We start from the raw sequence: 24,818 nt of genomic DNA on the forward strand, positions 1-24,818 counted from the left end.
AGACACTTTCGCTAGACTTTGCATATTTCTCTAGACCTACATTTATAATGTTAGCTCTATAATCAGTATTCATATTAAACTAAAATACTGTTTCAAAATTGTGATGTTAGAACCAGTTATCTCAATTAAGCATCTCTCCTGTATTTTGTTTGGTTTTGAAATAAAAATATATATTTTTAAAAGTTTCTAGATTTTTAAGTCTCGACTTGTGGTTTTGAAGCCCAAATACAAAGAGCAAAACACACTTTATTTCCTATTTTAATCGACCATATTGGACCACATATCGCCATATGACACGGACCAACGAGCACCAAGTGTCCACATAATGCAACAGGAGGATATGTTCATGAATTACCGTACACTTTTAATAATGCTAGGGCTGTCACTAGCGATTATTTCATGAGTCGATTAGTCAAAGATTATCGTTTACAATCGGTAATATTGCTGTGGAGGTTCACATCATGTCTGGTACTTCTAATGCTCGGTATAAGGTGCGTTCACAGAAATTACAATTTTACATGTATGGTTCATAAATTTCAATTTCACCTTATAAAAGAAACAAAGTTTGGGGTCCCATATAAGCTATATGCTAGCACAAAAAAAGGCATAATTGCCTCACAAGCTATATGTTTCCTGATCCCTGCATTAACTCATTGTCTAAACTTCTCATAGAAAAGAAAAAGCAAAAAATATTTTTTGAACATGGGTTTTACTTTATTACAATTAGTGAAGAGTAAAATATTCTACAATAACTTTTCCTCTTTTAGTTTGTAAAAGTGACTTAGGTGGCCAGGGTGCAGCGCCTTAATCATGTCTTTAAATCCATCCTCTTCAACCATTTATAGAGGTCTCATTCCTTTTAGAAACACATTAAGGAAGCTCTGTGTAAGTGTTGCAGCCATCTCTGGTGTGCACCGGCTACTCTCCAGTCTACAGTCAATGGCGATGTCCAGAATTTTGCATCCGATTGCCCATCAGAAACGTCAGTAATCGCGTTTCGCTACGTATGTTTTTAAGTCTGGTTACGAGCTCTACGTACGTTCATTGATCGCAGGCTGAAAATACAACCAGTAGAACATTTTCACACTGACTTGCAGCAACGCAGCAACTTTACCAATCGGGGAATCGGATTCAGTATTTACGTGTGGGTGGCGTACGCTTCAAAGCATGGAAGTACCAAGTATTGTAAACATGATCTTGAAGAAGACGATAATAATTGCGGTTTGTGTCCGATTGGATTAATATGACACCAAGACTGGCATTTATAGGAACAGAGTTGTGAAAACAAAACGTCTGGAGCAAGATTTTTGGGATTTGCACCGCTTTTTCTTTGCACGCCAAGCTTTTTCCTGTTCCCAATGATGGCTGGTGGTTATTATAATCACTGAAATTAATAAAAATAAATAGGCGTTTACAACGCCAAGTTAGCATAGATGATTTTTATAGTTGACGCTAATTTTAGTCGACATCGTCAACTAATTGTTGACAGCCTTAAATAATACTAACCCTTAAAGCTTTCCAAATACTGTGAAACAGTCAGATTGTTTCCTTAAGGCTAAAATAATTGTTCAAAATAAAGTATAAAATATCACACTTTTTAAAGTCAAACAAGACTTTAGTGCTGGTGATTTATGAGTATTGAAGACGTCTTAAAAAAATAGCTAATGTTTAATGCGATGATTTTATGCTAAACACAAAGGTAGCCAAAATCCTAAATTGATGACAAAAAAAAAACAAAGTGCACTTATATCCGTTTATAGGAGTCGTCATGCATAGATGTTAAAAATCATTTTCATTACATATATTTGAAATCATTTATCAGCACCCATAAAATTTGATGTTCTGACAGTCTGTCTTTAAAATTTAGCTGTTAACAAAATATGGGTCAGCACATGCTTTTCTTTTAAAAGGGAACACTTTCCTTGGTTTATCAGACCACTCAAATGGTAGATATCCAAGAACAGACTATCAGACTACCCAAAAACAAGTGTTTTTTTTCTTCTCTTTAGAACAGTATGGAGAAAAAAAAAACACTAGACCAATCCACCTAAAGCATACACATTTGGAAAAAATCATATAAAATGAAAGAATTTTCCTCCAGAAGGTGTGACCATTTGGTAGGGACTGATTCCTGACTTAGACAGCTCTAAAATAAATCCAAATTTAAAGTCATTCTTTAAGAAGGGCTGCCTGATTGTAAGACGATCAAGCTCAGCTGGCTCAGGGATCTCCAGAAGCATTAATGCTGTGTCCTTTTTGTACTTTGTTTCCATTGGACTAAGCAACATAAATAAAAAATCTCGCAAACCTGCAGTTTTTATGAGAGATGATATGCAATTATACCAGGAGAGACATCTCCTTGACTCCTTGGCTGAACACGCCATCTGTTTCTCCTTATTGGTCCAAATACCCACAGAGACACTGGAGGTTTACGAATCATTAGACAGTTGCATGAGGAAAATGAATGTATAAATCAAGTTTTGACATGCATTTCTTTTTCTTTTACTACACACAATAAACATGGCTTGGTTTGGTCACTTTTGCAGATGGAACAAAATGCTGTTTCGTTTGTTTTGTTTCATTTTTATTTTAGAAATGTATACTACTTTAGACAGGAGAGAAACACAAAAACAAGATTTATTTGTAGTAAAAACTAACAATTGGAGATTGGCTACATTTTATTCTAGTGTTCTCATTGACTCCAATAGCATATCAAGATTATAGATGGAATTTAAGTAACATTTTTAAGACTGATCAAACTTGTGCTAATGTGGACCGTTCTACTTTATTTGCAAACTGGTACACAAGCTACAGTGTATTGGTGGACTTTTTTTTCTTCCCATTCACAGTCAGCCAGAAATGGAACGCAGCCTCTGGGCAAAACCAGTAGAACTAATTATTAATAACCATACTACAATCTCCTGAATGGAGTTCAGATACCCTCACTTACACACACAAATTTGGGCCAGTTTCACAGTCATGCTCCAAAAGGTTAAATCTAAACAAACAATGTATTTTCTTTTTTTTATTATTCTCTGCACTCCTAAGTATTTGCCTTTAAAGAACAAAGAGCTCCTCACATACTTTTATGTATTTTATAGGCATTAGGCCACCCAGAATCTACAGCTGCTGGGATAGGAGACAAGGCTTTAAAAAGAAGAACACAGAAAAACAGTCTGTTTTGTAAATTTGCGAGTTTTCTGCACTTTGTCAGTAAGTAAATTTAGAAAGCCGTTTTGCGTCTGTATTTGTACTAAGATAATGTTTATGACAACATTTTTTCCCTCTGGGAAAAAGTAAAGAACATATCTTAAAATGAATGAGGGCAACTGCATAATTTTGTGGTCATGACATTAAAATTACAATCCAGCTATTCAGTGCAATTACACTAAATTAACATGCATACATTTTATGTTATCTTGTTTTTTTTGTGCGTATAGCTTTTCTTTTATTGTATACTATTGGGCCTATGCTCGCATCAAGGAATCATGGTACTATACAGGTTTTTTTAGTACGCCTGTGTGATGTACATTCTTTAAGCCACTATCTGCACCTAAAAAAATTGATAGCTTTCTGAGCACACAGTCAATATCTCAACTTTGTAATCATCTTGAAGGGCATCCACTAATCTCAGAATTGTCCTGCAGTTCAGTTTGCATGTGGGATTAGAAAAGTTTTAAATGCACTGAAAGAAGCCGTTGCCCTTTTTCATTCTTGAGAAATTACTATTTTGTTACATTCCCATTGAGCATGTGATGCAGCCTAAAAGCACGTTCTTGAGTGCGCATTTAGTTCACACTGGACGGTATTAGCGCATGTCCGCCACCAACAGTTAGAAGACACTTGGTGTGAACTAGCAAAGCGGTGCAACTCTTGCTCCAGTTTTTTTCTTGTCTTTCACAGCTCTATTCCGATACATTGGTGTCGTATAATTCCGGACGGGGACAAACAGCAATGATTCATTTCTCCTCCATGATCAATTTTTAAACACTTGACACTTCCTGTGAATTAAAAGGGACGCCATCTACGAGTCACTACCAAATCCAAATCCCTGATTGGTCAAAGTTCAACCTGATATAACTTTCAAAGTTCATGTTTTGTACTTAAAGCCTAAAAACATTCGTAGAAAATTGCATAGCGACACATTAACTCTAAAGTTTTGACGGGGAAGCCCAAGGGCATTATGAGCATCTTTTCAAAGTTAGAGCAGTTTCATACCAAGAAAAGCTCTTAATCAATTGAATTTATAATGTAAACCAATGCAGTAACTCTCCTTCAAACACCACATTTAACACATATATGTGTTTTCCTGTTATAAAGAAGTGTTAAACAGTCTAGAGTTTGACATTTTCCCCATAAAACCCGCACAATGAAATTTTAAATACGCCATGTTTTACATCTAAAATTCTATAGGCTTTAGTCAGTTTGTCTTATTTTTCTCTAGCAGTGTATTGCTGGGGTGCACACTTGCTTTACCCTTCGTTTTTATCCCAATGATTAAATAATTCAAAAAATGTTCTAATTATTCTTTCCTATAGCTTAAATTACTGTTAATATAGAAATTATTCATAACGATGCAAAAATGGTCTTGAAATGGAAAATGAATCAATAATGAATGAAATGGGATAGAACTTGAAAATCAAGACTTTGTGAATCTGAAATGAGTTGATTGAGAAATCAGAGATGTAGGGGGCTCGTCGGACCTACAGCAAATCAGGCCAACCTGATTGAACAAATTAAAGAGCAGACAAAGCAGGTTCATCATGTTGGGAAAAGAACAAGAAAACATGCATCAGGGAAACAAGAAAAAACAAGACGGTGTATGCACAAAGATGCTGATGAGACCCAGATGATTTTAATCCAAGGAAACCTGTAAAACAAAAATAAACCAAATGAGTAACACATGAGAAAGGTTTTTTAAATTGTAAGACAAACAAAGGCAAAACAGATCGATAAGAAAGAAGTTTACTAAAGCAAAGAGAAAAGACGGACAAGGGTGTAAGAAAACTGGAGGTTTTTATAAAAAGCCAAAAGTTCATTAAAAAACAAAATAATGAATTTAAAGACATTCTTGGAGGTGCTTTGACAAAGAGAATCTCTATTACTTAGTTTTATTTATATTTGTAAAGCATGTGGTCACTTGCTCTACGACAGACTGGCAACCTGTCTAAGGTGTACACCGCCTTCGCCCAACAGTAGCCAGGACAGGCTCCGGCAAACCTATGACCCCGAAAAGTCAAAAGGGGGTTATGAAAATGGATGGATGTAGTCACTTTTATTTGGACAAGTGGGCAAAGAATTTTACACATTCCACATATTGTCTTTGCAAATTATTGGGTTTAGGCATCAAACCAGACACATTTTCTAAAGCGTGGTTAGGAACTCCAGCTTTTTTTTCCAGCATAACATGCTGCAGCATAATTGGATATGTTGGGTGTTCTAATTGGCTGCACATACCTGATCCAGGTAATCAGTTGTGAGTAGTGCAAGGATATCTGGAAAACTCACCAGCCCTTGACTTCCCCACCCTGTTCTAAAAAGTTCCTTGTAATGCTGTAGCTGGTGGAAGCATGACTGGTTTTTAACCAACAGTTCTTAGTTGATTTTGAATGGGTTAAGTGTTTCTTTCATGAAACATTTAACCATGATCGTCATGCTGTGTGTTTCGTGTTTTTGTTGTTTCTGGGGACTAAGTTTGGAGTGTGCTTATGACAAATGTGTTTACATGCCAGTTTGTCTTGCAAGTCCTCAAAGAAGCTGCCTTCCCCTTGTTGTCTTCCACTAAATGGTACTTCCTATACCATGGCGCCGGTGTGTGGCAGCTCATCTGGGCAGCTCTACCTTTTTGTGTTCCTTACTTTGCGTTTTTTAATATTTTCTTCCAACTTATTTGTGTTTTTTGTATTTTTCAACAACTATTACAAAGCTCTGCGACAAAGGACAGGAACATCATTACTTTTGCTTTTTGTTTTTTTATTTTTTCTCAACTTTTTGAACCGGCCTCGGGGGATCCGTTAGGATGCAGCTCCATTGTTTACACTCGAGATCAGCTGTTAGCTGTTGGACGAGTTGAGATTCTCCTCGCTGGAAAGCCAGATGTTCCAGCTGAAATACGGAGGAAACGACGAGGCTGCAGAGCTAGAGTTAAACGCCGGGAGAGAAGACGGAGGTACAAGCCATGCTTACCATCCGTTACTATGGGAAACGTCCGCGCGCTCTCTAACAAGCTGGACGAGTTAACAGCGCTCATGCGTCTGCAGCGGGTGTACCGTGAGAGCAGCCTGCTGTGTTTCACCGAGACGTGGCTCAACCAGGACATGACAAACTCCGTGGTCTCAGTTACTGGATTCACGCTGGTGCGGGCGGACCGGAGCGCGGCGCAGAGCGGAAAGAAGAAAGGCGGTGGTCTGGCGGTGTTCGTGAATGACAGATGGTGTAACCCGAACCACATCACTGTGAAAGAACAGCACTGCAGCAAGGACATTGAACTGGTGGCAGTCAGCGTTCGGCCGTACTACCTTCCACGGGAGTTCTCCCATGTGCTGGTGGTCACTGTTTACATCCCCCCGTCGGCTGACGCTGCTGTCGCTTGTGAGCGCGTGCACAGCACCGTGTCCCAGCTGCAGACACAACACCCGCAGGCCCTGATCCTGATTTCTGGGGACTTTAACCATGCATGCACCCCCCTCTCCGCCACCCTGTCCAACTTCACCCAGTATGTGAACTGTCATACGAGGGACAGAAAAACTCTGGACCTTTTCTATGCTAACATCAAGAATGCATATGCTCCTGCCCCCCTCCCCCCTTTAGGACGCTCTGATCACAACCTGGTCCATCTCTCCTCTGCGTACACTCCAGTGGTGAAACAGCAGAAACCACAGATTAAAACGGTGAAGATCTGGACTGAGGAGGTAACAGAGCGACTAAGGGACTGTTTTAGCACCACAGACTGGGACGTTCTCTGCAGTCCACACGGGGAGGACATTGACAGTCTTACTGACTGCATCACGGACCATGTCAATTTTTGTGTGGAAAACACAGTGCAAATAAAATCAGTGCAGTGTTTTTCCAACAACAAGCCCTGGGTCACTCCTGAGCTGAAGACCCTCCTAAATGAGAAGAAGAGGGCTTTTCTCTCTGGGGACAAGGAGGAGCTACGCAGAGTACAGAGGGACCTGAAATATAAGATCAGGAAGTGCAAGGACTGCTACAGGAAGAAGCTGGAGCAGCGCCCGGAACAGAACATCATCCGTGATGTGTGGAGGGGTCTAAAACACATCTCAGGACATGCTGAGGCTGGAAATGGTCGCCAGGTCACAGGTGACCAAGCCTGGGCAAATGAACTGAACCTGTTCTTTATCAGATTTGATTCTGCCCAGCCCCCAGTCTCCACCCACTCGGCCCCCTCTTCACACCTTTCCAGCTCAGGCGTCTCCTCCCAGCTGCAGCTGTTACCACCTCGGCACCAAACAGTCCACTCTCCCCTTCTTCCAACAGAAGCAAAGGGACCCCCCCAACGACTCACAGCACCAGACCAGCCACCGCCCACCCACCCTCCAACCCCCCTCTGCCTCACCCTGAATCAGGTTAGGATGGAGTTAAGGAGAACAAAGGCCAGGAAGGCAACAGGCCCTGACAGCATCACCTCCAGGCTCCTCAGGGAGTGTGCAGACCAGCTCTGTGTGGTGATGCTGTTCATATTTAATATGAGCCTCAGACTGGAGAAGGTACCAGTCCTCTGGAGGACTTCCTGGCTGGTTCCGGTTCCAAAGGTACCTCGTCCTACGGAACCGAACCACTTCAGACCTGTCGCCTTGACTTCCCACCTGATGAAGGCTATGGAGAGGATCATCCTCAGCCATCTCCGCACTCAGGTGAGCTCAGCACTGGACCCGCTGCAGTTTGCATATCGACCAGGCATCGGGGTGGATGACGCCATCATCTACCTGCAGCATCGGGCCCTGTCTCACCTGGAGGCCCCTGGGAGCACTGTGAGAGTCATGTTTTTTGATATCTCCAGTGCTTTCAACACAATTCAGCCATCACTGCTGAGGAGGAAGCTGGAGGTTGCAGGTGTGGACCAACATCTGGTTGCTTGGACCATCAACTACCTCACAGACAGGCCACAGTTTGTGAGGCTGCGTGACTGTGTGTCTGATGTGGTGGTCTGCAGCACGGGGGCACCTCAAGGGACTGTGCTCTCCCCATTCCTGTTTACCCTGTACACATCAGACTTCACCTACGACTCCCACCACTGTCATCTGCAGAAGTTCTCAGATGACAGTGCCATTGTGGGCTGTGTATCGGGGGGGATGAGCACGAGTACAGGGGGGTCATCTCTGACTTTGTTAGCTGTTGTGAAGTTAACCACCTGCTGCTTAACACCAGCAAGACAAAGGAGCTGATCCTGGACTTCAAGAGGTCCTCACCATCACACTCACTGGTGAACATCCAGGGTTCAGACATTGAGGTCGTGGACACATTTAAATATCTGGGTGTTCACCTGAACAACAGACTGGACTGGTCCAACAACACGGATGCTCTGTACAGGAGGGGCCAGAGTCGCCTTCACCTGCTGAGGAGACTGAGGTCCTTTGGCGTGTGCAGACAGCTGCTGAGGACCTTTTACGACACTGTGGTGGCCTCAGTGGTCCTTTATGGAATTGTGTGCTGGGCGGGGGGCAGTGCAGGCAGAGACTTGAAGAGGCTTAACAAACTGGTTAAGAGGGCCGGCTCTGTCCTGGGCTGCACACTTGAGTCCATCGAGGAGGTGGCGGACAGGAGGATGTTAGCTAAGCTGACATCCATCATGGATAACCCCTCCCACCCCCTGCACCAAACTGTAGAGGCGCTGACCAGCTCCTTCAGCACAAGACCGTTGCACCCTCAGTGTAAGAAGGAGCGCTACCGCAGGTCATTCCTCCCCACAGCCATCAGACTGTACAACACCATGTCAAAGTGACACTCCACGGTCCCAGGGGTGTTTGTCTGTTTAGTCATTGATTCATTTACTTTTGTTGTAGTTGTTGTTTTTCAATTTTAAATTGTTTTTTGTTCCTGAACAGTTGTTTGTTTTTGTTCTTGGTGTGAACTTCATTAGTTATTTCTGTATTTTGAAAAAATTTGTAATGTTTTTTTACAGTTTACATGTTTTGCAGACCGCATGTTTTTTACACTTTTGCAGCTGTATTTATTTAATATTTATTTCTTTATTTAATAACAATCTCATTTTTGATAATAATTTTTCATAATAATTTTAGTAATATTTTTAATTATCTAATATAAAATGTAATTTGTGATGTCCTCTATTGATGTTATATTATATAGATTATTTCTGAATGTCGTGTTGCTGCCACAGAAATGAAATTTCCCCATTGTGGGATTAATAAAGTCATCTATCTATCTATCTAAACAGTCTGTAAAAAGTGTTTGATTCCACATTTGTACCTCATTTTTTACCATCATAACCATAAAACCTTCCAGTGAGACTCTCAAACCCACCAAATTAAATACAGGTTGTGTTTTTTGGAAACATTTCGATAATCTGAAGGGAAGAAAGTCTTTGCTACAACATCAGGACAGCGACCCATTTTAATCTGACATTTCCTTCACCTCCTTTAATGCAGAATACACAACACAGACAGCAAACATGACTGTGCGGAAGGAAAGATACAAGAGCCTATTTGCTCACATCCTTCTTTCATCCAACTCAGCCTCTGTCTCAACAGTATCCTGTCCTTTGGGCACTGAGCTAATGTACTGTCCAGTCAGAGTTGAAAGTCTGCTTGTTTATTTAATGGATGACCCATTCATGGAAAAAAAGAAAAATGTATTTTTCGTATACAGTGAATCTCTCATAAAATAAGATTTGAAAGGTTTGCTCCATTAAGTTACAAAGGAAGTGGTCGGGCAGTTTTTGCGCTAGTTTTGTGATATTGGTCTTAAAAGCTATTGCTGCAAGCACAATCCACTGAAAGCAAAGGGGATGTCAGTCAAGGGTCAACGTGCCGTTTCTTGACATTAGAAGTTTTGAAGGAACAGAAGCCGTGTTCATTGTTTTTCTACAAACCTAGAAGTGCTAGGAATTAGTCTGGACATAATAATCATCTCAGAAAATGATTTTTCTTTTAGCAAAATTGTATGAGCATTTACAGCAGAAGCTGCACAAGACGTGTGGTGTAACCGATGTACAAAGACACATTCAATTGAATTCTATTCAATTCTATCTCCCTTCCATCTGAAGAAAGGTCTCAATATCATGAAAATGCCATATATAAAAGATTTCCGTTTAATATTCCCTTTTAACTCTTTTGTAGTTATATTTATATGTACGGTAAATAACGTAAAGTTTTGGACATCAGTTATTATTCATTATTGCCTAGATTATGCAAGAGCAAAACCACTACATTTCACAAAATTCGTCACCACTTCTAGATTAACCCTTTAAATTCAGTGATGTTGCTGGGGACCCCTAAATGGCTTGCGCTCTCTGACCTACAGGAACTCCTCGACTGTTAACGCGATCAATGTGAATCTGCTAATTCTGGCGGTGAGAACAAATTACAAAATGGCACAAAATTAATTGACGTCGATTGCGTAGGTACTGCAGTACTGTACAGTGTTGCATGCCAGCGCAATTTGTTTTTTTGTGCTTTTGCTGCTGTTGCCAGAACCTTCCAAGAAAAATAGTAACAGAATTAGGTTAAGTATTAAAATTGGTCTTCAAATATTTAAAAAAAATTTGTGCTTAAAAGTTATAAAGAAATCAAAAAAGAACAAAATATTTCAACGTCTACAATCTCACCAATCAATAAGTATATGTGTCCCTAAGGGCATTATATGTTATCTGTACATCATTTTGGTTGAAAAGTTACTGTGGTAAACTTACTCAACTCATGTTGTTTTAGCCCAAAAATATTGCAGATTTATTTTAATCTTTGTTTTACTTTATTTCTTCGAACATTTTTGAAGAAATATATCAGTAACAACCCAGCTGATGACATCAAAATTACGAATGCACAAAACTAGACTTCTGACATTTGACATTTTGATTTTTACATTCAAGTTGGCCAGTATCTGCAGATGTCCTATATTTCAATTTATGTTTCATTTATTTAAAATGAAACACCTATTTTAGAGTTAATAATGAATTTAAAGTGCTTATTAAATGGTTTTATATCTGTTTTTAATTTTGTGATATTCAAAATGACAATGGTTTCTTTTCAGATCATGAGGGCTCAGTGCTTCTCTGCATTATTACAACTCTGGCCCTCATCAAAGCACTGAAAGCAACATAATCCAGACTAGACTGCTGACAGTCCAGGCAGAAAACTGCAGCTCCATCCCTGAGATGGCCTTCCCCTCTTGTCTCCCAAACTCATAAACATTGTGGGGGGAAAAAAACCTTGTGAGGGAAAACTTTAACATGACACTAATTCAAGGCTGCTGTAGAGACGTCATGCATTATTTTTTCATATGAGCTATCTTCACCTGTTCAAATTTTAACTGAAAAACTTCTAAAGTGATTGTTTGTTGCTGGATTCAATATAGGCTACTTTAACCCAAAAAGAACAATGTAATTCATTTTAAAGCTTTTGGTTTGTCTTTGAGTGAAGACCCTGACTGGAGTTTGAAACGACATTTGTTTGGCTGCATAGCAATAGCACATTAGTTTTACATGCCTGTTGTTGTTTCTGAACTGACCATTAAATGTTGTTAATGTGCGCCCCAGAAAACATGGGAGGATGGCTTGTAAGCAATGTTGATCATATTTAGTGTTTTTTTTTTAAGTAAACAAATTGTTAAAATGCTATTTTCTTCTTAAAGTCTATTTTTTTCTTATTTTATTTAGTCGTTTAAATTCAAGCATCGGGCTTTATCATTTGTAAAATGTCAACAAAAAAAATTGTCTGCTAATTTAAAATGATTAGTGTGTCATTAGATTTCATGCCCTTACTGACATTTTTATTTTCTTGTTTTTCGTCATGTCTTGTCCAACAGCTGAACAAAAAGATAGAAGCTCATGTAAGAATGTTTTTTACTCCTACAAAGATTATGCTTTCCAGGCAACTGGATGTAATTTGTAGAAGCTACTTATTTGTTTGAGGCTAAACTTCATTGTTGTTTCAAACCTAAATGTTGGATCATTCTCTGAATTTTAAATGACTACGGAAACATCGTGCGATACCCCTAAACCGATAAGTTATTGGAAAATAAGAAATGTGACTAATACAAGTTTGTTTCTCCCTGAAAAGCTGATACTTTCTGTCTTGTTTGTTTTTTCTTTCTAATGTATTTTATAGTCTTAGAACTCGGTATTACTAAAAAAAAACGTTTTAAATGAAAGTCACACAACTGACACGTGAAACCAACTGTAGCATCGTCTTGAAGTTGAGTCATGATATCTGGACTAATTGTTCTCTCTTCGGACAATAAGTGACTCAACTTAAAGTTGACATCACCTTGATGACTGAGAGTCGTCTTTGATACATGGTAGCATTTTGAATCTATAAGTCAACTGCACTTCTCCCCTTCTGGAGTTCAAGTGAGGGGCAACAGCAATTTTCTGTTAATTTAGCGAATACATTGGTCCGTGCATTAGCAAAGCTAATGCTATGACTCTCAGCGCCATTGTGTTTCCATATTAAACAAACAAGTGGAAGGATTTCCTAATAATTTCATTTCCAAAGGGGATTTGGGGATATCTGATCACTCCAGTTATCCTCGTAAAAGTAAATAAAGGTTTACATAAAGGGCTGTATAGCTATGCACGCACTCAAACATTTATGTAAAATTAGAGAGGGTAGTCCTCCGTAATGTTTGAGCAGATCTTTTTGCTTAGCTTATTACACACTTCTTTTTTAATCTCTTTTATTTTTTCCCTCTTTCTTCTGGAGCTGTTTCTGGTAGTTGAATGGGTGAGAAGAAAAGAAATCAGCATTTTCCTCTCAAATCCTGATTAATAGTCAGAAAAAAAGCCTAAGAACTGTTTATTTGTGTGGTTAAAGCTGTCTATGACCCAATATCAGTGGATGTTATTGAAGCATCAGTGGTTATTGTCCTCTTCTGTATGTACGGCGCATCACCTTAAACATTCATAACTTTTCTTTCATTTGGACATTGGCAGACTGAGCGCCGTTTTATTACTTTTGCTTCCATTCCACGCCTCCTCTTTCTTCTCCTCTCACCTTTGTTACTCTGTTAAAAATCAGACAAAAAGAGGAAACCTGTGTGTGCCTTCATCTGGTGTTGTATCGATTAAACGCCTCCCATGTTTTGAATCTGTTCGGTGACCTTGCTAGATGCAGCCGGCGCTTAATATTCTGTGGAGAAGGTCCTTGTTTATCAAGAAAGTTAATTTCAGCTAGTTTCTATATTTGGAATTTGTAGATTTGCTTTTCTTGCTTGCCAAAAGCGTCAATACTAAATCCTCTGAAATAGTTTTTATTTCACCTACATTAACTATTTATTTCCCCCTTAAAACTGAGAAGCTTTTTAGGCATCCCTCTTACAGCCATTTGCAAATTCCCTTCGCTTGAAAGTAAAACATGTCTATTTCAAAGATATACCTAAATAAATGACTTAATTTGTATTACACTAAATTATGCAAACTTATAATTACTGCATTTAGAATTACAGCATAAAAAAGGATTACATTACTCTGCTTGGCAAGAAGTAATGCAAATATTATTATTTAATCACTTTGCAGGTCATCAATCACTTTTGTTCATTTAACATATATTAAAAAGGTTTTCACCCTTAAATAAAACAAACATTGGTTTTGTTTAGCAAAATAAATTAAAATGTAGCGTTATATCTTCATTTTATTCTTGTGTGACACTGTTGAGACAGAAAAAGAATAACATTTTAGAATCCAGTTTATGGTTGATGAAATTCCAGAAAGTTCTACATGTTTTTGTGCATTCAAGGTTTGTAATTAAAAGTGCAACAAAGAACAAAAATTCTTTAGAAAAGTTCGTTGCTGCAGTTAAACACAGTCATATTTTGGGAGTAAAAAAAAACAAAAAAACTATTCACTAAAGTGCTTGTAAAAATGAAGTCTTATTTTTTTGGTTTGTCATGAGGCTTTTACTCAAACCTTAAAACCCCAAAACTGAGTAAATTCATCTTAATTAAAAAAAAAAAAAAATTGTGCAGGCAAATAATTCACAGGCAGTTAAAGCCATGCACCACCCCAAAGTTGTGATGCCGACAAGAGGCCAGTAAGAGTGCAGGAAATTGTAAGTTTGTCATAAAAGTGCAACTTTTTGTGCCTCAAATTAGTTGACTACGTTGATGAATTATTATTTACACAGTTGCCATCGTTTTCAGAATAGAAGTTGCGTTTTTCTATTATTTTTTTGCATAGTTTGGCGGGGGGTGCTACTTATACTCAGGTACAACTTTCGTGTTATTAAAAATTAATAAAACAAATACGCTCATTTGTTTTTTTATTACAATAACATTTGCTAGAATGCCCTTTAGGTTTGTGTTTTAGTTTTTGCTACTGACATTAACGCAGAAAAAGAAGCCCCGTTCAGTCTTAATCGGCAGAATTTTTCAAAAGCAACACAGGTGATGAAGTATTTAATAAATTTAGTGTTTCATAGTGACATGGAGAGTTTAGTTGACTTTTTAGCATGTTCTTTAGTTGTAGTTAATAACTGTTTAAATGTTGCGCTAATATACCAGACACTTATTCAATTCCTCCTACGTTTCATGAAGCAACATATGGTAACGGTAGTAAAGTGCATATATTTAGTCTATTATAGTTATCTATTCCATTATTATGATTTTTCCTTTCTAGATGAAATATCCATTCTTCTTCCCAATTTTTGCTTAATAAATCTCTCCCAAAAGTGCTACTTATATACGATATTTACTTCTTTATATTGCTTTTTTTTTTGGCACCTGCGACTTATAGTCTGAAAAATATGGTAGCAGTCACACTATAGAATTTAGAAAAGTGATGCATAGTTTCTTGATTTCTTTAGTTTGAACTTTTTTGTGATTATGTAAACTGTATCATGGGTCAGATCATGTAAAACCTCCGTTGCTACCCTTCTTACAGCAATTATAATATCACTATACAATTTCTTAAAAATAAATATGTTAACCTGTTTCTTTTAAAAGCACGAGTCAATACTGTTATTCTATGTATCAACCTACACGAAAAATGATCGTGATCGTAGAAGTCATTTTGGGTGACAGACCTGTAATATGTTTCTTTTTGTCATTCACATGAATCTGATGACATGAAATCCAAAACTGCTGCTCTTTTAGACCACTAAAATGCCTGTTTCAACTAAACCTTTTACCTTTTTTCATTCATTTCAAGGTTTTTGCTTATGAGGGAAATAGTTTTGACAAGTATAGGTTTTAAAAAAAAAAGTTTTATTTCTTTCATCTTTTCCGTGCTCAGTTTATTATACGCTAACAGATAACAACTCAGAAATGTTGTTTCACGTAGAATAAAAAGGTTTTTTACGTAAACAAAGAAACTGGTACTGGCCAGTTTAGTAAATAATGCATAGAGGATAAAAGTGAGGTGGAGTTAATAACTTCAGTGCTTGACTTTAAAAAGCAGGACAGAAAATTGACTTTCTGCTGGGTGATTAAATCTGTTGTCAGATTTGCCAACTCTGTGCAATCAAATTCCCAGGGTGCTTTTGTGTTTGTGTGTGCAGGCTTAGTTTAAGCTGACACATCCATTTCTCTGATAGGGCACCTGTACATTTCTACACTAACTCTTCATTTTTAATAAAAAAAAAAAGTCCAGTCAATATCAATTTTGTCCATTTTTTTTCTTTCTTAGGAACATTTTGGGACGAGGCTGTTGTATTGCCAGAGTTTAGCGTTGTATTACAGTTCTGACAGAAGTATTTGTGCAACCTGCTTGTTCAAGGTGATGCTGGTTTTTGAAAAGTTGAAATGTTTGAAGTAGAGCTGAAATTAATCAGTGCTTCAAAGGAAACCTGAAGGACTGTCAGTCCCTAATTGTGTTCATCTTTCCTTGACAACAGCTCCATATTTTGTTACATGCAGTAAATATTTTACTGAGTTATTGGAAATATTGAATATTTAATGTCAAGTCTGACTCATTGATCGTGACTTTCTGTCGTGTGTTGGTTATTTAAGCATTGCTTATTTTGTTACTTTATTTCTGAGTCATGATGAAAAGGATTATGAAAAGCCAATAAAGTATATATTTTCAGTATGATTGCCAAAAAGAAAAATCGGTTTAGAGTAGCAGCATCAGTGCACATTATGTTTTAAGCTGGCAGTCAAGTTATTAGAAGCAGATAAACCAGCTCATCGGAAAATGAGTTTGTCCATCTTCATGATGTCTTTTTGACACCAGTAATAAAACGTGTCTGCGCCTCAGAAACGGCAAAACTGTTTTGTAATAATCTGTCAGAGATTGGAAGTTGACTCCTCAAAGTGTTTTGTTTGTGTGTGTGTGTGTGTAATTCTGTGAGTTGCGTTGTTCACATTAGATTTAGGCACCCTTGGATATTTCTTTACTTTGTGCCAAGGGGCGACATTTTGATTTTATGTTTGATGCTGGATTGAAAATGAAAGTAACTAGAACCAGGTCAGCTCAGCAAGTAAATTACTGGCTTGTTCCGCAAGGATGCCAGTTGCTGTTCATATCAAAGCGTACCAGCCTTGTTTCACAATAGAAATAAAAACACCAGTAAATGTATTTCCATTTTGTTTTCATCATATTATTCTGCTTGAATTAAATATTAAAGACAATGTTGTTAGGAACAAACTTTTATTACCTGTATCACATGCAGGATTTTGTGTTTGAGGTGATGGATGTGTGCCTTTTTGACCTTTTTGAACATTTAGTCGTTTTATTAAGATCAGCTTTACCAGGTTTGGTTCAGAAAATATTACACCTAACTGCTCCTTGTCATTTTTTTTAAAATGGGTTTTGTAACATTAAATTTAGCAGTAAGAAAATGAAAGATTGGCATTTTTACTGTACAGACCAATAGACAATGGTTCTGCAAATGAAACTTGGTGCAGTTCACTTAAAGGGTAAAATTTGTGGACAAAAATGGAGAAGTAAATCAAATAGATCACAAATGATTTAAATAAAGGAAATTCAATAAGTAAATACTGTATTATTTGGAGGTGCTGATGCTTATCAATACCAGTGTCAGAGAACTAATGGAACTAGCCAGATTAACTATTTTAAGCCTTTTTCTATCTGGTTAGCGTTCATATTTAGTTATATAAGCATGGCGTTTCTAGTAAATGCTGGCTGCCCTTCACTGGAAGCCTAAGAATTTGAGAGTAAATTTCAGATTATTTTTATTTGTTTTTAAATTTTTAAATAATCTTTTACCGCTTCACCTCTCTGACCTTCTCCCTCCCTACACCTGTCAGAAGTCAGAACTCTGTCTCCCCCTCTGGTCACTGGCGGGAACAGTCTCCAGAGTCCTGAATGCACTTCATCTCCCAGCAACCCCAGCGCACAGTTTCTGGATGCCACATACCTGACTTTCATTTCCAGTCACTTACAGTATATGTAAGCACTTCACTGAGCCTCACTCAGTGCGAAGTATTGTTTGTGCCACTCAGCCTGCATTACCGAGTGTGATATTTGGACCTGATCTTCTGTCTCCTGACCCTGTTTCTGACTCCAACTACTCCTGTTTCTATACTGATGCTCCCATGGTCGTTATTGACCCCTGCCTGCCTGACCCTAATTTAGTTTAGTGCACTTTTAGCTGAGCTAATAAACCTGCTGCAATTGGAACCAAACGTCTGCCTGTTTTGTGACAACACCCCAACATGGTACCTCAGGTTAGTTGAGCAGCTTCTCCTGGAGTTACCAAGGTCCAAGCGGCAGCTCAGAGGGGAACGACTGTTTTAATTTGAAGTAATATAGTATATAATAAGTGAGATATTAAAAAAATAGGAAACAATGACAAAAGTAAAAGCAAAAACAGTTCTTTATTCTGTGTTTACGTTTGTCAATGTTTATTATTTTAACATCTCACAAATTTTATACTATTTTACTTCAAAGTATTTTAACCTTTTAGTTTTTTTTTATCTTTGAGCTTTTAATGTGTGGCACCTTGTTTGATTGTGGTCATGTTAAGGCGCCATATGAATAAACATGAATTTAATTGAAGTGAAAATTAGTGTTATTTAAATCTTTGGTTAGTGCTGATCTGTTTCTGCTCCTACCAGTGGAGTCAAAATAGTTCACCAATATATGCCAATTTTTTGTAGACTATTATGTTTTTTCAGTGGTAAATATGCTAGCAAAAAAAAAGATCATTAAATACCCTAATTGAAAGAAAGCTGTATTATTCTGACAAAGAATTTCCCATTTCATTCACAAAGTATGACAGTTTGGGACCAAACTTCTGTTTGCCCCTAGAACCTCTTGTCGCATTTTTTCCCATCATTCCATATAAAATACATTTTTAAAAATAAAAACCATTTCCAGAAGTTCATTATGTTGTGTTATCTTGTGTGTTTCCAAAAAAGAAAAATGCAAATGCAAGAACAGGGCCACCCTTGTGGTGTATAAGGGAGAGGGGTTTTGTTTATCCTGTACTATGTAAACTACAATGATGAGGAAGTGGAAGTATAATTGTGATTATGGAAAACTGTATAGTCACTAACGGTTAAGCACTGATAACGGGTTCATAAGTGCAGGCACTCAACCAATGAAAGCTGATCACAAACATTTTATGGTTCTGGTGAGTCAAGGTGTTTTTTTTTAAGTCTAATATGCTTCACTTTTACGTAAGATGACTTTCCTTTCATGGTGATGGCATAAAATATACTTGAGCTATACAAGGTCTCCATGTTTTATCATTGCAGCATGCAATTTGCATTTAAAGCTGATCTTGTTCACTCAGGTTGTTTAGTACTTTGTCTATCAAGGTGATATGAGCTGTTTCTATCAGATCCTCTATAAAGTATATGTTTAATGCAGCTATAAAATGCCATTTGTGTGGATTCATTTAACAGGCCATAATAATACGTGTGCCAGCCAGCATTTGACTCAAAATGAGGAGGCTGCATCTCTTGACCCTGTCACATTGCATATTGGCAATTAGCCTATAAGGCAGAACATGCTGTAATTACAAAACAATAGATGTCATCTCTGCCACCAGAATGCTCCTTCAGACGGAGCTAATGAGATCGAGCTCATTACAGCTCAGCCTTGTAATTCATGGTAAGTGCAACACATCACTATACTTTTCAAGCTTCTTGATGCTGTCTGATCCTATGAGAGCATCTTTTTTTCCCCTTCTAGTCTGAAAAGCTTCCTCAAAATCACAGCCAGTGACATTTTATCACAGAGTTTACCTGGTGACTCCTGGCAGTGCTTTCATGGACGTTTCATCTTACAGAAGCCACTTCTGAGGCTTTTAGAGATTTCCATTAACTGGATGGTAAATGGAGAAATGCTATTCGATACAGATGTATTTGGATTTAATTCCTGAACATGATGCTCATCCTACAACAGGATGATACAGACATCTGAACCAGATCTGGCACAGGCCTGTTGTCGTATCGATCCAGCCTAAATGTGTGATTGTCAGCGATGTGTGTGTGAGTGTTGCGTTTCCCTCTTAGCGTTTGATTTATGGCATCCAGGTTTCAGAAGCAGCAATTTATTAAAGGAAAAATGAATGAGGCTTTCTGCAAGCCCTTTTCATTACTCAAACATCGCATCACAGCCCCATGCAGGCTGACTCGGTCCGTCAACAAGGAGGCCTTATTAACAGGATTAGCTAAGTGTGATCATTAAGTATCATTATTTAAAACTGCAGTATACTGCTCGTCACGGAACAAATAAATGTCAGAGAGAGGAGCTGGCTTGTTTGCTTGCTTACTGATTGCCCAGCCTTCTCCTTTAGATTGCTCATGTAGATGTGTGGATGAGACCATAGCGTTTCATGATATCGGTCTGCTAAATTTTTGTCCCAATTCCTGGATTGCAAAAGTTAAAGTCCCAGTCCAATCATGTTTCAATCTATTTTTAAAGCATTCCTAGTGGTCTTTTAATATGATTATGCTATTTCTAGCCAAAATCAACAAACCTGTGTCGTTATCTAGGACATAGTTTCTGCAGAGCGGCAGTAGTTCATTAGAGGTTTGCCTCTTAGTTATGTGGGGGACCATTGGCGCAGAGTAAGCCCCTTCCTACTTTCCGTCATCCATCAGTTTACATGCTCTCCCACCAGCTTAAAGCCCTCACAATCCGTAACCTAACGATGCAACAGAATTGGAGCAATCCACTCGCAGTTTTGAGCCAGATGTCAGCTAAGATGAGGAAAACAAAGACGTTCATGAATCTAGTCATTTACAAGTGAATGCGTCAGAATGGAGCAAGCAGAGAGCTTGCGGCCCACCAATAGTAACTTCTACGTCACAACTACAAGCTTTTTCTAGCAGCATTTCTTTGTCTCATCCTGAATCACAAAGATTTTAATAAAGATTTACTCAGGAAAAACAGTTTTGAACTCAATTTTCTTTATGCATGTCCTCCATCATGAGAAAAAGGAACATGTTAAAATCACCAAACTTTTAAATATAAATTTTTTAAATATGTCATGTTTTATTTTGCTCATCTTTGAGGTTTTTCCATCCCCTTCTCTGTTCATAAACATTCACATTTCAGGGGTTGACATAGCCCAGAAATTTGCACTGGCCCACAGGGCCAGTAGTTTTTGAAAGTTACTGGCCCTGCCTGAAAGTTACTGGCCCGACACCGCGCATAGCGGGACCCGCCGCTCCGCAGGTGCTTGCAACTTTAGGGGGGTCCGGGGGCATGCCCCCCCGGAAACTTTTAATATGGTGCAATTTGGTGCATTCTGGTGACATCACTTATTTCTACACTTTTCAATGACTGAAAATAGAGCATATCAAACTTAAATCTGCTCTAGTCTGTTTCAGATGTTTTGAAGAGAGCGCTGCAGTGTAGTAGGTAACACTAGTTCAGAAGTTTTCATGGTGCTTCTAACGGCAAATATCGCAATAAATCATAAACCTTAAATGTGTTAAAACAATCTAATGGCAGCTTGAACCATTTAACGAATCAAATAAATCCTTTAATGCATTTGACCAATCTGATGGACGCCTTCACATTGTTGACCAATCAGATGGAGCCCTGTTATGTTAGATGTTTGTAACCTATGTCAACGTGGGTCATTTGGAGTATAATTTTTAAACTGGGAATGGTTATTTGGTTATTTTACTGTTTGTTTATATACCGCAAATTATATCGTTATCGCAATTTTAATCTCTGATATCGCATATCGCGAGTTTTCCTCATATTGTGCAGGTCTAACTGAGATCATTCAGCTAACTAGAAATACTTACTGCTTACAGCGTTGTAAAGAAAAACAAAATTAAGTAGTTTAACATTCTACTGCATTTGAGTCTGAGATTCAGGTATTTGGAGTTGCCTTTGATTCTTTGACATTCAGCTTAAAGCTTAGTGGATACAGTTTCATCTTCAATGCATTCATTAAATATCTTGCTGTCCATACTACTAATTATACCCATTACTCCATCTAACATATTCCTTTCTATTCCTGCCATGTCTTCCACATCTCTGACATGCTTCAGTCTCTCTTCAGTGACGGTGTCGGATTTATAATCAAATGTAATAATAACCCACTGGCTTGTGCCTTCGTTGTTGCTGTTTAACATTGTTTTGTATTGAATTGTTACATTCAATAAAGTTTGAAAAAAAAAAAGTAGTGAGCGCGTGCCGCGTGGTGCTCGGCAGTGAAAGCCGCGCGCGCGCAGGCGGGAGAGAAGGAGAAGTGATCAAAGGTTTCCCATAGAAACCCTTGAAGTCTGAACACAGGACTAGCAGAAAAACTAAATTATGAAGACGAGGTAAATGTACACGTTTTCGCAAAATTTACTTTATTGAAAAAGGTGAAGAATATATAAACCGTTAGATATTTTAGTGGCCCGAGCGGACAAGTGAAAAGTAAAGTCTTGTGGTCCGCACTGCTCGAAAAACAGGACCGGGCCAGCGGACAAATGGCTATGTCGAGCCCTGCATTTTCTCAATCACAGCCCCACTCTGGCCTATAAATCATTTTTCTCACGTTTACCAAGTATGCCAATCTCTGACTTACTTGTTTCAAGTGTTTTTGATAACTGTACAGCTGAATTAACCTCTTCTTGGCGCCATTCTATCCTTTTCTGCCTCTTTACTATGCTCTCTACTATGAAAGGTCCATTTTGCACCAGTGTAATATCAAGTTCCATTTCCGATCCACAACCAGAGATGGTCTTAGAAACTGATTAGAGATGAAATGCGTGCCCTGTGAAAGAGGTAAGACGAAATGGCGCTGCAGAGACAGACTAGGCTTCAACAATGTTTTGTTAAAAAATGCTGTTTAAATGTTTTTGTCTTGATTTGATGGTTGTATTCTTTTCACTGTCCGTGAGCACCTCTAGAATAACGTTTTACAAAAAAACACCAAAAAAAAACAGATATTTTCAAATATATTGCAAATATTTTCAATATAAAGGTTGAACTACTCAAATCTCTGTTTTTCAATCTCAAACTAAAGTCAGGGTCAGATCAGGGGTCCCCAAATCCAGTCCTTGAGGCCCGGTGTTCTACTTGTTTTCCAAATTGCTATTGAGGCTCTTTATTGTTTAAATACACTTGATCAAGGTTATTAGCAGCAAATAAGGCAGTATTTCCGGAAAACCAGCAGGACACCGGCCCTCGGGGCCTGGATTTGAGGACCTCTGTTCTAGATCATTTGCTTCATCTACTTTGACAGTTGTGTTAGTCACAACTGTCACAATAGTTGCCGTCTTAAAATTTGGACCGAAATTGACTGAATTACTTTCGTCAAAACACCGGCAAACATAAATCGTGAATGACTTACAATCGGATGTATTAGTGACACTTTAAACCTGTCATCTTTTGTTTTGTATTCCTGCTGAATTTTTGTCAGTGATTCTTAGCTGATGTATAATTTATTTATTCCTGTTCTCTTGAAAAAAACAAAAGATGGTTTGAAAAAAACATGAAAGCTTTGACACGGTGTAGATCAAAGCCAAACACTTTGATCATTTGTCTTTGTCCTTTGTTTCAAAATTAAACGGAAAGTTATAATCTCAATACTTTTACTGAGAGAGTCCATTTAAGATTGGCATGTTTTATTTTAGAAGTTGAATTTAAGTTCATATAAAATATGAGTAACTGTAGTAGGCCTGCACAATATACCGCAAATTTATCGTTATCGCGAAATCAAGCTGTGCAATATGCATACCGCAAAAGACGGCAAAAATCGCAATAAATGATTACCTTAAATGTGCTAAAACAAACTCATGGCAGCTTGAAATATTGAACAAATGAAATAAATCCCTTTATGCATTTAACCAATCACAAGGACCCGTTTACGTTTTTGATCAATCAGATGAGCCTTTTTATGTTTGGTGTTTGCCTCCTATGTCGACAAGGGTCATTTGGAGTATAATTTTTAAACTGTTGCAGTGAAATGGAAATGACGTTTTTTTTTTTTTTTGCTATTTGTTTATATACCGCAATTTATATCGTTATCGCAATATTAATTACCAATATCGCATATCGCGAGTTTTCCTCATATCGTGCAGCCCTAAACTGTAGTATGGGTACATTTAAATTATCTATCTAAGAAAAAACAAAAGAAATAGTTTTTTTTTTTTTTTGTCTTGTTTATATTCGTGTTATTTGTCTTCAAAGGCGTATTTTTTTTTAAAAGCTAATCATCGTCTTAAAATGAGCACATCCTTTTTAGTCTTTTTCACATCTTTTTTGTCTCACTGCTATAAAATCATCTTAACTGTCTTCAAAAAATAATGATATCGATAATTGATAGGCTTAGTGACAGAATTTCAGACATGAGGAAAAACTTATGCGTCATTTTTGACCCTATTACCTTCAACAACTGCTGTAGCTTTCTTTCCTTTCAGTCTGATGACATTTGTCTAGTTGGCCCACAGGGTTTGTGTTGTGTTGTTTAAGGATCAGTCTCATGCACCTAGATGGGGGTAAATGTATTGTGAAGCATTCAGGAAGCAATGAAAGTTACCCACACTCATGACGTATCAGTGACTATGTCTAGAGGTGCTTTTTATGCCATTATCAAATCTTTGGTGAGTTCTGTCCACTCATGGGCCCAGTGCACAGTCTGCAGGGTTTTGGGGAGAAGACATCCGTGCGACTCGCCTACTTCACCCACTTCGTTCTCACTTTTTCTTAGTATTGTATTAGTGTCGGCTACAACTCGTCACCCGCAGCATGTCCACAGAAGAATACATTTGCATGAACATTTTGGCTCTACATGCTCACCTAGCAGTCGTTGGGTGAGCTAACAGTGAGTTTCATGCAAACCACCTGTGTGCCCCGTACAGGTTTGCCCATTTTTTCGCCCCCAGACAGCCTGCATCTTGCTATAATGACAGTCGTGACTAACGCTTTACTCTGAAAACGGGAGCTTTTCATGTTCAGAGGGCTAAAGGAGTGCATGGGCTATTGGATAAATCAGAAAAGACCAACAGGAATCTAAAATATCTGCTGCTTGAACTCTGATTTATTCTCCTCCTAACCAGGGCCTGTGTGAGACATGTTTATTTTATTTTAATACTTTATGTGATGCTTCTTCACCTGCAGGCTTGACAGCTTTTTAGAGATGGCATATAAAGATGCATGTGAGCCGTCATCTCGGGACCGATCTGGGATTTGTCAGCTAAACCAGTCGGCTAAACTCACTTTGACTCCCTGTCTGCTGAGTGTTTCTAGTCTGGCTGTCTGAAGATTG

General features: G+C 38.2%; 2 protein-coding genes across 3 annotated transcripts in view; both read left to right on the forward strand.

Moving 5' to 3' along the window:
• Window positions 1–24,818, forward strand: part of LOC101163480 (carboxyl-terminal PDZ ligand of neuronal nitric oxide synthase protein) — a 172,697-nt gene that overhangs the window by 63,265 nt on the left and 84,614 nt on the right. The window lies entirely within an intron of this gene.
• LOC144991915 (uncharacterized) lies at window positions 5,563–8,285 on the forward strand. Its single transcript, XM_078946131.1, has 2 exons — window positions 5,563–7,874; window positions 8,021–8,285. Exons 1-2 carry the CDS (start codon window positions 5,709–5,711, stop codon window positions 8,144–8,146), a joined length of 2,292 nt encoding a protein of 763 aa, XP_078802257.1. The 5' UTR covers window positions 5,563–5,708; the 3' UTR covers window positions 8,147–8,285.

This window comes from Oryzias latipes, chromosome 4 (genome assembly GCF_053564925.1).
Source record: "Oryzias latipes strain Hd-rR chromosome 4, Olatipes_Hd-rR_3.1".
Classification (NCBI taxonomy): domain Eukaryota; kingdom Metazoa; phylum Chordata; class Actinopteri; order Beloniformes; family Adrianichthyidae; genus Oryzias; species Oryzias latipes.